General features: G+C 39.9%; 1 protein-coding gene across 4 annotated transcripts in view; it reads right to left on the bottom strand.

Moving 5' to 3' along the window:
- The window catches only part of DYNC1LI2 (dynein cytoplasmic 1 light intermediate chain 2), a 47,731-nt gene that overhangs the window by 16,610 nt on the left and 16,808 nt on the right, over positions 1–14,313 (bottom strand). For all 4 annotated transcript variants that reach the window (XR_013347605.1, XM_077830794.1, XM_077830795.1 and 1 more), the window contains 2 exons: positions 1,916–2,085; positions 559–652 (listed from right to left, as the gene is read on the bottom strand). Coding sequence is in view for 3 of the 4 variants with exons in the window: in XM_077830794.1 (XP_077686920.1) it covers positions 559–652; positions 1,916–2,085 (264 nt within the window). In the remaining variant the exon portion in view is untranslated. The remainder of the gene's footprint in view (positions 1–558; positions 653–1,915; positions 2,086–14,313) is intronic.

Genomic DNA, 14,313 nt, shown 5'->3' with positions numbered 1-14,313 from the left:
AGTGCAGTACTTAAACATTAAATTCAACTGAAATAATATTTGAAGTCTGCTATTGAGAAATAGCCAAAATTTTCAGAGTAGGCTGCTACTAGCTCAATGGAAACTGTAGGTGTTCAGCACCTTTGGGAGGGAGGGAAAAAAGAGGATGAGAATCATGTCACTTAGGGAACAGATTCAGCTTTTAAAATGTTGACAATATAGACACCAGAAAGCTGTTTGTTTATATATAAAGTCATAGGATGCAAGTTTAGTATGGAAATCCACATTCTGGGAGAAAGAGCAGTGTGGTACATCTCAAAACTGAAGTCCCTTGCCAAGGAATGTCTAGATCAACTGTATGGCTTCAGGGAAAAAAAAACAAAAAAACTTGACAAATCTCTTAATATATTTTCATAACTACACTCCAAATACTATATATTAAGTTACTAAATACCAGAAGTTATTCTGAGATGTAGTTTCTCCTTAGGTTATTTTATTTTCCTCATTACACTATAATAAAATACATTTCCTATCTTCCAGATTTTATTCTGCCACTATCCTCAGATTAGGAAAGGATACACTGTAAGCAGAATCTACGAATGTGTGACTGAATGAAGTCAAAGTGTTCTTCTCTGTAGTCATGTTCCTTCTCTAGTACACTCACTGCATCACACTGGAGGAAAAAAAAAAAAAAGCAAAGCCGCTTAACACTTCCTTGCATATAACCTGCATTTTCTTCAAGTAGAAATATACAGTAGAATCTCAGAGTTATGAACACCATGGGAATGGAGCCACTCTGACATGTTTGTAACTGAACAAAACGTTATGGTTGTTCTTTCAAAAGTTTACAACTGAACATTTACTTAATAAAGTTTGAAACTTTACTATGCAGAAGAAAAATGCTGCTTTTAGCCCTCTCAATTTAAATGAAACAAGCACAGAAACCGCTTCCTTACCTTGTCTAATCTTTTTTTTTTTTTTTTTTTTTTTAAACTTTCCCTTTACTTTTTAGGAGTTTATGTTTAGCCCAGTATTGTACTGTATTTGTGTGTATGGATTTTATTTATTTATTTTTTTGGTCTCAGGGCTGCCTGATTGCATACTTCCGGTTCCAAATGTGGTGCGTGGTTGACCAGTCAGTTTGTAACTCTGGTGTTCGTAACTCTGAGGTTCTACTGTACACATCTTCCCTTGTATCAGCATTCAATTCACACTTTTTGCTGGGGAGACCACACTAATTAACCAATGGGTAAAATGCTCACAAGCTACCAAAGACAAAAAGTGCCTTCATTAAAAGTTAAAGCCGCAACAAATATCCATTCTTTATAACTAGAAATTGAGTTGATGCCATAAATGTGTATTTTTGAAATGCTATTTTCATTAAGTCATTAGTTGCTAAACACCTTCTTATGTGGTAACTCAGGTAACTCATGTGACTGTATGATGTACAAAGATAACTTGAAAGTAGCCTTCTCAATTGACTCTTTTTTACATTAGAAATTCAGATCTCATCTACCACCCACAGACAATTTAAGGAAAGATTGAGATACTATGCAAGTGAAATCTGATGGAAAAAGGAAGCATTTATTTCAAATGCCTCAAAACACTTGGAGAATATATATATATTTTTTTATAAACATAACATTTTTCCTTTTTCAATTAAGGATGGAGGAAGTCCACATTTTAGACCTCTAATATGTCCTTCAGCCAAACTGCAAAGACTAGACTGATCTTTTTCAATCCTTCTATGGTAAAAAGAAAAAAGTGTTTTAGATTTTTAATTTTAAGTCTAGTTTATACACCAAAAGTTAAAAAAAAAAAGTTTTTCTTCTCTAAATCCAGAACTTTCACTTTCAGCTTGCAAACATCTGCATCAAACATATCTTCCAAAAGGAAAAGTAACTAACCTTTCTAGTAAACTCAAGTTCAAGCTCACCTTTGTACAAACCACAAGCACAGGGATCCCAAGATTGTGAGTCAGAACATTCTCTCCAAGTGGCAAAGTAACATTTTCATCTTCTTGGCCAGCTGATGAAGGACCTCTTCTCTGTGGTGATCCTTGGTAACCTTCTTCCGGTTCCACATACTCCTGGAATTCCTTTATAACTATGAAAAAAGATCTTTGTAAGGTGAGAGACGGGAACACAGTCTTAAAATTTGTATTAAAGTGAAAGAGTTTCAGATAATTATATGTTTATGAGCGGCTGGGACATCTTCTCAACAACCTTTTTAAGGTGACGCATGAATTGAGAACAGAATCTGAGCTTCAAGAAATTGTACAATTTCTCTTGAGCCAAATAAAAAATAAGATTTTGGAATTTGGCTATTACTAGCTTTCATCTTTTGAATCCAAAGCACATCTGCAATTTAAATATAAGGGCCAACATTTTCAGGAGTGTTTAGTGATTCTCGGTGCTTCAATTTTTAGGCACTCACCTAGACAGACTGTGGAAGTTTGATTTTCAGAAAGTGCTCAGCACTTATCCTCTGAAAATTAGGATCCTTTAGGATGTCTCAACTTAAAATTCAACTTTTCTAAGCATCAAACCTCTTAGAAATGAATATGAAAGTTTGTAAACCCAGATTTACTTAATTTTATTTCTGTATCAAGCTATCAAATAGAAGCACTTAATAACCCTGCTAATGTAGCACTTTGCAAAAACAAGTTACAGTATAAGGTTTTGTGGCTGTTCTCTTAAAAAAGTTGGCATATATAACAAGGTCTCACCACTGACTGAAGTATAATAATAATAATCCATCCATTATATCAGTGGTCCCCAAACTCTTTATGTTGCCCCTCCCCCACCTATAATGGAATCTGTCTGGGCCCCCTCAAGAGCCATGGACGTGAACAGGGCTGGGAGCCCCAGCTGGGGTTGCAGCCAGGAGTGGAGTCATGGTGGGGAGCAGGGCCAGAGCGGAGCAGGGCTGGGTGGTGCTCCCTCCCCACCCCCTGTGGGGGTTGGCCCGGGCCCCACTGCACCTTCCCCCAAACCTCTGTGCCCCCCTAGGGGGATGCGCCCCACAGTTGCGCCCCACTGCATTATATTATCATGGTACTCCTCTGAGCATGTAAGGAACCATGGTAATATAAAGTATGTAAGGAAAAGTATTACATGAAATTCTGTACATTAGCTAATGTTTTATTAAAGGAAAGTGATATTGTTCCCCAGATTTTTAAAGCAGTGGTGTTTCTCATCTCTAAAGCAAGTAGTGCTATCACCACCAAACAGTGCACTATGCTGTTTTGGGGGATTAAAATCATGCAATATCAAATAAGCTTCCATGCCACAGAACAATCCAACAACTTGAAGTGAACTCTGAAATTATATTTATGGATAACTTGGACAACATGAAGATATTGAGCTCTATGTTTTGTATTTACAGGGAGAGCCACTGGAAACATGAAAATAATCATAATCTTAGTGGTAAAAAAGGGGAATTAATGTGACCGTTGATACTCAAATCTAGAAACAGTAAAAAAAAATACCGTTGAGATCACAAATCTAAAGTACACGTGCATAAAATTTAAAGAAAATTAGATGCACAACTACTCAAACAAGTGATTTCTAATTTGATATTTTAGGGGCCTTGCTGAACAAAAACTTTGTTTCTGAAAAGTGGTTTCAGGCTCAGAAAAGCTACACATTCAATTCAGGTACTGAAGGTTTAAACACAACATAAAAAAAAAAAGAAATCTAAAAGTTAAGAGCTGAACACAGAAGTAGCACTCAAAGCAAACAAACTTCGTAGTATTTTTAAGTGTGCACTGACAGAAGCATCGAGATTAAAAGGGCTGTTCTGGCAGTTCAGGCCAAAAAGCCCCACATGATTTCTTTCTGTGCCTTACATCAGACAGTTCACTGTAACTTACAGCAAAACTTGTATTCACTACAAGCCTACTAAAAGAGTTACCATCTATAACTGCAAGCAAATGCTATTTAGCCACACCCTTTGGAGATACATTCTGCAAAAAAGCTTAAATAACAAGTACAGAAAACACCAAATTAAACAGCCACTCCTAGTTTACAAAGCAATTCATTTTTTTGCTGTTATTGTCTCTTACAGGAAGTCAAACACTATCTGCACACTGAATGCATGATTATATTCAAAGCTATTTTTAGTATGTGGCACATGAAATCTAAATCATCTGGAAAGGCCTCCATTTATGTAGCAGAGCTGCAATGAATTATGTAGAAAAATGAGATTTGGCAAAGATCGTGGTTCTGAAGACTTTTTTGAAACTGAGTATTAAAATAATTCAAAAATGCAAAATGAAAATACTTGACTCATGCAATACAGCAATACCAATTGATATTCTGAGCTTTGTGAAGTAGAAAACCTTTGAAGAGATAATAAACCAATGCTCTCAAAACAAAACCACCATAAGCTTCTCAAGAAGAAGGGTGCCCTCCATGACTGAAGAAGTTGTGGTAGGAAGACCAAGGAACGAGGACCCCAACACTACACCGTTTGCTACCACCATGCATCCTGGATAGCAGGGGAAGAGGGAAGGGAAACAGTCCACTACTTACTTTCAAGGTGACATATTGAGTTTTTCAGCCACCAATTCCAATTATCACCATTAACTGAACTGGCGGCCAAGAGAAATTCAGAAATAAAACTTTATTCGAAAGCTATTAACTCCCCTCTCCATTTAAACATTAGAGATTTGAGACAGATCTCCCAGCAGAAAACTAACATCCCCAACTGCATTTTGCTATTTAGAGGATCTTCCATACTGCATTGCTATTTGAAGAATAGTTATTTTTGTTCCAAACTAAAGTGAAACCCTCTCACGTGCATGTGGAGGCGAGGGCAATACTGGTATCAAGGAAAGACTACTTTTTTGCACCTTTGCGATCAAACCACATGGAACTTTAAATTCCAATACAAGTATGGAAAGCACCACAAAGACTACGTACAGAATATACAGGAGTATTATGTATATTTACACGCACAAGTATAGAGGAAGTAATTTATTCCAAAGCATTTAACAGGGATAAAGACCAAAAAATATGCATCTCATTATACCACTGAATAATCAGTTCACGGTTTCTCTCATGAGAGAAATGTGAAGTGATGTAATCCTTCATGAACACAAACATATTTTTGTGGCTAATAATAATAAAGAATAAAAGGATTCCTTTCTTCTGCACATAATCTTACACTATTGGTAGGTTTAAACCATGATGGGGTAACTTGACAATCACCATAAATATATTTTATACTGTTCTGTGCTCAGTTTAAAATATTGGTAACAAATCAAAGCTATCAGTGATAATCTGCTAGGTCAAGGGTGGCCAACCTGTAGCTCTGGAGCCATATGAAGCTCTTCAGAAGTTAATATGCAGCTCCTTGTATAGGTGCCAACTTTCCAGTGTGCTGGGGGTGCTCACTATGCAAACTCTGCCACAGGCCCTGCCCCCACTCCACCCCTTCCTGCCCCCTCCCAAGCCTGCAGTGCCCTCACTCCTCCCCCCAGAGCCTCCTGCATGCCACGAAACAGCTGATCGGGAGGTGCAGGGAGACATTGATCGGTGGGGCTGACAGTGGGTGGGAGGTGCTCGGAACAGGGTAGGTGAGCTGATGGGGGGGGGCTGCTGACGAATTACTGTGGCTCTTTGGCAATGTACATTGGTAAATTCTGGCTCCTTCTTAGGCTCAGGTTGGCCACCCCACTGCTATGTCAAGGGTTCTCAAACTTCATTGCACTGAGACCCCCTTCTGACAACAAAAATTACTACACGATCCCAGGAGGAAGGACCGAAACTTAAGCCCGCCCAAGCCCCACTGCCCCAGGGGAGAGGGCTAAAACCCAAGGGCTTCAGCCCCAGGCAGGAGGCCTGTAACCTGAACTCCACCACGCAGGACTGAAGTCCTTTGGCTTCAGCCCCAGACCCCAGCAAGTCTAATGCCAGCCCTGGTGACATTAAAACAGAACTGGGACTCACTCTGGGGTCTCGACGCAGAGTTCGAGAATCGCTGTGCTAGGTTGTGTCCACATGGTGGTAGAAAGTTTTCTTTACAAAAGAGTGGATTTATCAAAAATCTTCAAATATGAAAAAGCCGAAGCCTTTCAAGACACCAAATGACTTCTATTACACTAATAAAAGCCACTGAATAAAAGCAATATGGACCCTCAGGGCTGAGTTAGTAATTATAACAAAAAATCTACACTAAGAGGTTTGGAGGGCCCAAGCCTGCAGAGGGTGTCCAGCACTTAATTCCCAAATGCCTTTGTAGGATTAGGCAGTGTGCAGTTATAAGTGGAGATGAACTGGTGTAAAAACTATTAAGAAGCTAAAACTATTGGCTGTTAAACTTAGATATACTTTGTTTCTGAAATACCAGTCTCTTAAATGAAACACTATCAGTTGCTTTGTACAGCTCGGATTTGTGAGCACCTGTTTGCCAAATTCTGGAGTCTTTGTTCTTCCTTAAACTAAATGTGTTTTTTTTTTTTTTTTTTTAAATGCCAAAGATCAGCCCTTAAGAGCAAGCTGCATTCATATGAGACAGAAAAAACAAAATTTGTTTAAGAACATTTATTTCAGTTTCAATATACAAAGGAGTCCTTTAAGACACCTTTAGATACACTTAGTCTTTGATGGCTCAAACCACACTAGCAGAATAGTTTTTCCGGTGGGGTATTAATTCTTTTGCAGACTCTGATAGGAGAGCATATACAAATCCAAAAAGTTAAAACAAAAAACAAAACAGTTAAGCGGTTAAAAATATAGTAACTATCTGCCATTCAAGAAAATGACACAAGGCAGGACAAAGATTCACAAAGAAGGAAAGCATATGTGTACTAGTTATTTTAAATGTCCTGCCATTAGTAAGCTTCCATTGTCTAAACCTACTGTAGCATAAGATAATGTTCAGTATATAGCCATCCATGCAAAAAAAAAAAAAAAAACCAAAAACAAACAAACAAACAAAAAAACCCACAACCATCCCTCCCAAACAACTTGTAATTTACAGGATTGACAACACACCCACAAATTGAAATTTTTGCAAAAAATTGACCCATGCCAGACTCTGCTGTGCACACCACTCCTTTATCCATAAGGAACACAGAAGAGAACTGTCTGCTTCTCTTTTTCCGAAATAATTTTACAATTTACATTTATTTAAATTGTTACAATTTACAATAATTCTCTGTTACACTGAAAGAATATAGTAAAAATAATGGTAAAAACAGTAAGTTGTGAGTCCTTCCCATTCACCATTAGATAAATTAGACAATTTTTCAAGGTCTGTATTTATGAAAGCACGTATTCCCGGGTAATAACCCATATTATGGTAAATATTTTAAAACACTGTTTTGCAAATATTCAAGAAAAACAGGTAATGCTAAGATTAGCTTCCACAAAATGAATAATCACTTTATACGAGATTATATATTAGTTAAATCGCAAAATATTGATAGTTATGAACCACTGAAGCTGTTCCACAGTGAGTGACTTCTTAAACAGGTACTCAGATACATCCTGCCACATTCTCTTGCCCTCCTCAATGAGTGCGCAAAACCTGTTCTGAAGCTCCTATGCCAAGCCTTTTTTGGAGGTATGACAAACCAAAAAGTTAGTGGGATATTCACAAGTGAAAGCCCCCACATTTTTTGAGCCTCAGCATCTCCAGAATAGTTTGCCCAATTTGCCTCAAGTTTTCCAGAAGATTCTACCCTGACTGAACAACATATGAAGTATCAAGTGGAACAGTCTGGCTTTGGCAAAGAAAGATCTGAATTATCATTATGGTACCAGAGTACCTAGGAGGCACAGATGAAGTCATGGCCCAGGACCCCACTGTGTTAAGCACTGAACAAACAGAACAAAGACGGTCCCTGCCCCAAAGAGCTCACATAATCTAAGTATAAAAAAAGAGACAACAGATGGATACAGGAAATTAGACAGCAAGCACAAGGAAACAAGGAGACAGTGTGAGTCAGCATGATGGGCTGTAGTCTTAGCATACCAGTGGACTAACCATTGTCAAGTATTTTGTAGGTATCATGGCAGTGAAAAGTTTGAAGGAGGTCAATGAAGTGAATGTTTATGGGGAAGGGAGCTCCCAAGTATGAGGGGCAGCATGGCAGAAAGCACAAAGGTGCCTGTTTGAAAATTTCACAAGTGGGTGATGGAGGCTGTCATCATGGGCCCATCAGAGAAAGAAGCTGAACTTTTGATACTGACTGAGAGATGATAGGTAGGATGGATAGGCAGGAAAGGCCTTGGCAGTGAAGACAAGCAGCTTATGTTTGATATAATAAAAAATGGGTAGCCAGTGGAGAGGGAAGACAAAGTCAAAACAACAGGCTAAAAGAGTGATCTTAACAGCAGCATTCTGAATGGATACAAGTGGGGCAAGATTGCCTTTGTCAAGGCCAAAGAGAAAGATACTGCAGTAGATGGATGCCCTGATTGTCGGAGCCCTGGGCGCCTGGGACCCCTGCAACGAGCGTGTGCTGCGGACCCTGCAGGATCAGTCCACGCTACACACTGCTCATGCAGCACCTCATGGTCTCAGGGACAGCTACACCGAACACATCACTGGACACCGACAGTAGGAGGAGGCATGCGCTGGAGCAACATCATGCATTGACTACGAGAAAGGGACCCAGAGACCATATGAACTGGAACCATAAACTCACTGAACGTTATATCTCACCAAATGAGGGTCAATCCATCCTCATCATTGTATCCACATATTATACTCCAAACCGGAACATAGCGATTATACGAACATACTTTCATATCTCAATGTCTGTACTTTGACCCGTTAACCTTTTACCCCCAATCGGAGATATTGCAGTTTATGTATTCCTTACACCATCCAATCTTAAACCGAACTTCGCACCCCTTCATAATCTGTCCGTTATTCCTTGATAACCAGAAACATCTATGTTTAAACTCTGTACTCACTTTTTTTTTTTTTTAAACATCTTAATAAAAAATTTTATATTGAGATCTGAGAAAAGAGCCTGGATGAGCGTTTTGACTGTGTGGACAGATAGGAAAAGCCTTATCTCAGACGTTATGCAGAAAGAATCTGCAAGATTTTGACCAGGTTTACACTTGGAAGCGTGGACGTATGTTACATCAGCAATACTGAATCTACACTAGGTGCTGCTGTCAGCATAGCTATGTGGGTCAGGCAACCACATTTCATCAACCCCCTGACCAAGACATCTGCTGCCAAAAGCACTTTGTGTGGACCAGATTTAACACAGGCTGGATGTGAGGATCTAAGGAGCTCTTGAGTCAAAGATGATGGCAAGGTTACAAGCAGGAGGGTGGTGTTGTCTACATTGATCAAGAAAGGTGGGAGAGGAGTTGGGGGAATAGGAACAGTCATACTGGTTCAGACTAATGGTCCATCTATTCCAGTAACCTGTCTTTCAACAGTGGCTGGTGCCAGATGCTTCAAATGAGGATGAACAGAACAGGGCAATTTATCAAGTGATCCATCCCCTGTCATCCAGTCTCAGCTTCTGGCAGTTAGAGGTTTAGGGAAACCCAGAGCATGAGGCTGCATCCCTGACCAGACTGGCTAATAGCTACTAATGGACCTATCCTTCATGAACTTATCTAATCATACTTTTGGCCTTCAAAACAGCCCTGGGTAACAAGTTCCACAGGTTGATTGTATATTGCCTGAAGAAGTACCTTCTTTGTTTTAAACCTGTTAACTATACACCGAACTTAATTAATTAATGCTTTTAATTTCATTGGGTGACCCCTGGTTCTTGTGTTATGTGAAGAGGTAAACACTTCCAAAGTCACTTTCTCCACATCATTCATGATTTTATAGACCTCTATCATATACTCTTAGTTGTCTCTTTTCTAAAATGAATAGTCCTAGTCTTTTTAATCTCTCCTCATATGGAATCTGTTCCATTCCCCAAACAGTTTTGTGCCCTTCTCTGTACTTTTTCCATTTGCGGATTTTGTTAGATGAAATGACAAGAACTGCATGCAGTATTCAAGGTGTGGGCATATCATGGATTTATATAGTGGCATTATGGTATTTTATGTGTTATTATCTAGCCCTTTCCTAACAGCTTTGCGAACTGGGACCGCTAACAGGGAGTTTCAAAAGGGAGTTTGGAAAGGGGAGTGGAAAGGGGCGAGGTACACTTGCCATTCTTTAAAACTTTCAACTAAACTATAATCAAAACTTCTTGATTTAAACAAAAACCATACCATTAACCTAGGTAGCTGTAGGAGAGAATGCAGGCAGAAGCCCAGCAGCAGAGTGGGGGCTATCCTGTTTATTGCACTCAGTGTAGCATGTATGATTACCTGCCCTGTGGGTGGGTGGAGTATGTGTGCATTTGGTGCAAGGAGCTCCTGGCTCTCAAAGACCGTGTACTGGGTTTGGAGGCCAGGGTGGCTGAACTGGAGGAGCTAAGGGAGGCAGAGAGGTATGTTGATGAGGCTTTCCGGGACACTGTAGATTTGTCCCATCTCCAGTTGGACAGCCCCTGCGCTGTTAAGGAGGATGAAAGGCCCAGAGAAGAACAGCAGTCAACAGGAACAGAGGGAAACCTTCCCATAGTTGGGAACCTCCTTCCAGATGATGCTGGGGTATCCACTCGCACTGAGGTTACCTCTCCAGGGGAGGAAACTCCAGTCATTAGGAAAAGGCAGGTGTTAGTAATGGGAGATTCGATCATTAGAAACATAGATAGCTGGGTTTGTGATGACCGGGAGAACTGTATGGTGACTTGCCTGCCTGGTGCGAAGGTTGCGGATCTCTCGAGGCATCTAGATAGACCTATGTGTAGTGCTGGGGAGGAGCCAGTGGTCGTGGTACATGTAGATACCAATGACATAGGGAAGGGTAGGAGAGATGTCCTGGAGGCCAAATTTAGGTTGCTAAGAAAGAGACTGAAATCCAGGACCTCTATGGTGGTATTCTCAGAAATGCTTCCAGTTCCATGCACAGGGCCAAGTAGGCAGGCAGAGCTTCAGAGTCTCAATGCGTGGATGAGATGATGGTGTAGAGAAGAGAGGTTTAGATTTATTAGGAACTGGGGAAACTTTTGGGATAGGGGGAGTCTATACAGGAAGGACGGGCTCCACCTAAACCAAAGTGGATCCAAACTGCTGGAACTTAACATTAAAAAGGTTGCAGAGCAGTTTTTAAACTAAGAGATGGGGGAAGGCAGATTGCTGCAGAGGCGCACGTGGATCGGACAGAGACTTCTCTTAGAGGAGAGTCTACGGATAGAGATTCTTTAGGTTTTAGTCAGGAGGAGAAGATGGAAGAGGATGAAGTGGGCCAGATCAGACGAGAAACATTCACATAAAGAATATGACATCAGAAAAAGGCAGACAAATAAACAGTAACAAGTTTTTAAAGTGCTTGTACACAAATGCTAGAAGTCTAAAGAATAAGTTGGGTGAACTAGAGTGCCTCGCGTTAAGGGAGGATATTGATATAATAGGCATCACAGAAACCTGGTGGAGTGAGGACAATCAATGGGACACAATTATTCCAGGGTACAAAATATATTGGAAGGACAGAACAGGTCATGGGGGGGGCGGGGAAGAGGGTGGCACTACATGTGAAAGAAAATGTAGAATCAAATGAAATTAAAATCTTAAATGAATCCACATATTCCATAGAATCTCTATGGATAGGAATTCCATGCTCTAATAAGAATATAACAGTAGGGATTTATTATCAACCACCTGACCAGGACAGTGACAGTGACAATGAAATGCTAAAGGAGATTAGAGAGGCTATCAAAATAAAGAACTCAATAATAGTAGGGGATTTCAATTATCCCCATAATGACTGGGTACATGTCTCCTCAGGATGAAATGCAGACACAAAATTTCTCGATACTTTAAAGGACTGCTTCTTGGAGCAGCTGGTACAGGAACCCACAAGGGGACAGGCAACTCTCGATCTAGTCCTGAGTGGAGCACAGGATCTGGTCCAAGTAGTAACTATAACAGGACTGCTTGGAAATAGTTACCATAATATAAAAACATTTAACATTCCTGTGGTGGGAAGAACGCCTCAACAGCCCAACACTGTGGCATTTAATTTCAGAAAGGGGAACTATGCAAAAATGAGGAGGTTAGTTAAACAGAAATTAAAAGGTACAGTGACTAGAGTGAAATCCCTGCAAACTGCATGAACACTTTTCAAAGACACCATAATAGAGGTTCAACTTAAATGTATACCCCAAATTAAAAAACACAGTAAAAGAACTAAAAAAGTGCTTAACAACCACGTAAAAGAAGCAGAGAGAGATAAAAAGGCATCTTTTAAAAAGTGGAAATCAAATCCTAATGAGGTAAATAGAAAAGAACATAAACACTGCCAAATTAAATGTAAAAATGTAATAAGAAAAGCCAAAAAGGAGTCTGAAGAACAGCTAGCCAAAAACTCTAAAGGTAATAACAAAATGTTTTTTTAAGTACATCAGAAGCAGGAAGCCTGATAAACAACTAGTGGGGCCCCTGGACGATCGAGATACAAAAGGAGCACTTAAAGATGATAAAGTCATTGCAGAGAAACTAAATGAATTCATTGCTTCAATCTTCATGGCTAAGGATGTTAGGGAGATTCCCAAACCTGACCCGTCTTTTGTAGGTGACACATCTGAGGAATTGTCACAGATTGAAGTGTCACTAGAGGAGGTTTTGGAATTAATTGAGAAATTCAACAAGTCACCGGGACCAGATGGCATTCACCCGAGAGTTCTGAAAGAACTCAAATGTGAAATTGCGGAACTATTAACTATGGTTTGTAACCTGTGCTTTAAATCAGATACTGTACCCAATGACTGGAAGATAGCTAATGTAACGCCAATATTTAAGAAGGGCTCTAGAGGTGATCCTGGCAGTTACAGACCGGTAAGTCTCATGTCAGTACCAGGCAAAGTAGCTGAAACAATAGTAAAGAATAAAATTGTCAGACACATAGAAGGACATAAATTGTTGGTCAAAAGTCAACATGGTTTCTGTAAAGGGAGATCATGTCTCACTAATCTATTAGAATTCTTTGAAGAGGTCAACAAACATGTGGACAAGGGGGATCCAGTGGACATAGTGTACTTAGATTTCCAGAAAGCCTTTGACAAGGTCCCTCACCAAAGGCTCTTATGTAAATTAAATTGTCATGGGATAAGAGGGAAGATCCTTTCATGGACTGAGAACTGGTTAAAAGACAGGGAACAAAGGGTAGGAATAAATGGTAATTTTTCAGAATGGAGAGGGGTAACTAGTGGTGTTCCCCAAGGGTCGGTCCTAGGACCAATCCTATTCAACTTATTCATAAATGATCTGGAGAAAGGGGTAAACAGTGAGGTGGCAAAGTTTGCAAATGATACTAACCTGCTTAAGATAGTTAAGATCAAAGCAGACTGTGAAGAACTTCAAAAAGATCTCACAAAACAAAGTGATTGGGCAACAAAATGGCAAATGAAATTTAATGTGGATAAATGTAAAGTAATACACATTGGAAAAAATAACCCCAACTATATATACAATATGATGGGGGCTAATTTAGCTACAACTAATCAGGAGTAAGATCTTGGGAGTCATCGTGGATAGTTCTCTGAAGATGTCCTCGCAGTGTGCAGCGGCAGTCGAAAAAGCAAATGGGATGTTATGAACTATTAAAAAAGGGATAGAGAATAAGAAAGAACATATCTTATTGCCCTTATATAAATCCATGGTACACCCACATCTTGAATACTGTGTACAGATGTGGTCCCCTCATATCAAAAAAGATATAAGGGCATTAGAAAAGGTTCAGAAAAGGGCAACTAAAATGATTAGGGGTTTGGAACGGATCCTATATGAGGACAGATTAAAGAGGCTAGGACTTTTCAGCTTGGAAAGGAGGAGACTAAGGGGTGATATGATAGAGGTACATAAAATCATGAGTGGTGTGGAGAAAGTGAATAAGGAAAAGTTATTTACTTGTTCCCATAATATAAGAACTAGGGGCAATCAAATGAAATTAACAGGTAGCAGGTTTAAAACAAGTAAAAGGAAGTTCTTCATTCAGCGCACAGTCAACCTGTGGAACTCCTTGCCTGAAGAGGTTGTGAAGGCTAGGACTATAACAGGGTTTAAAAGAGAACTAGATAAATTCACGGAGGTTAAGTCCATTAATGGCTATTAGCCAGGATGGGTAAGGAATGGTGTCCCTAGCTTCTGTTTGTCAGAGGGTGGAGATGGATGGCAGGAGAGAGATCACTTGATCATTACCTGTTAGGTACACTCCCTCTGGGGCACCAGCACTGGCCATTGTCGGCAGATAGGATGCTGGGCTGGATGGACCTTTGGTCTGACCCAGGAT

This window comes from Eretmochelys imbricata, chromosome 12, assembly GCF_965152235.1.
Source record: "Eretmochelys imbricata isolate rEreImb1 chromosome 12, rEreImb1.hap1, whole genome shotgun sequence".
In the NCBI taxonomy this organism is placed as follows: Eukaryota; Metazoa; Chordata; order Testudines; family Cheloniidae; genus Eretmochelys; species Eretmochelys imbricata.
The sequence above is the reverse complement of the archived record's forward strand: the minus strand, read 5'-3'. Positions and strand labels throughout refer to the sequence as shown.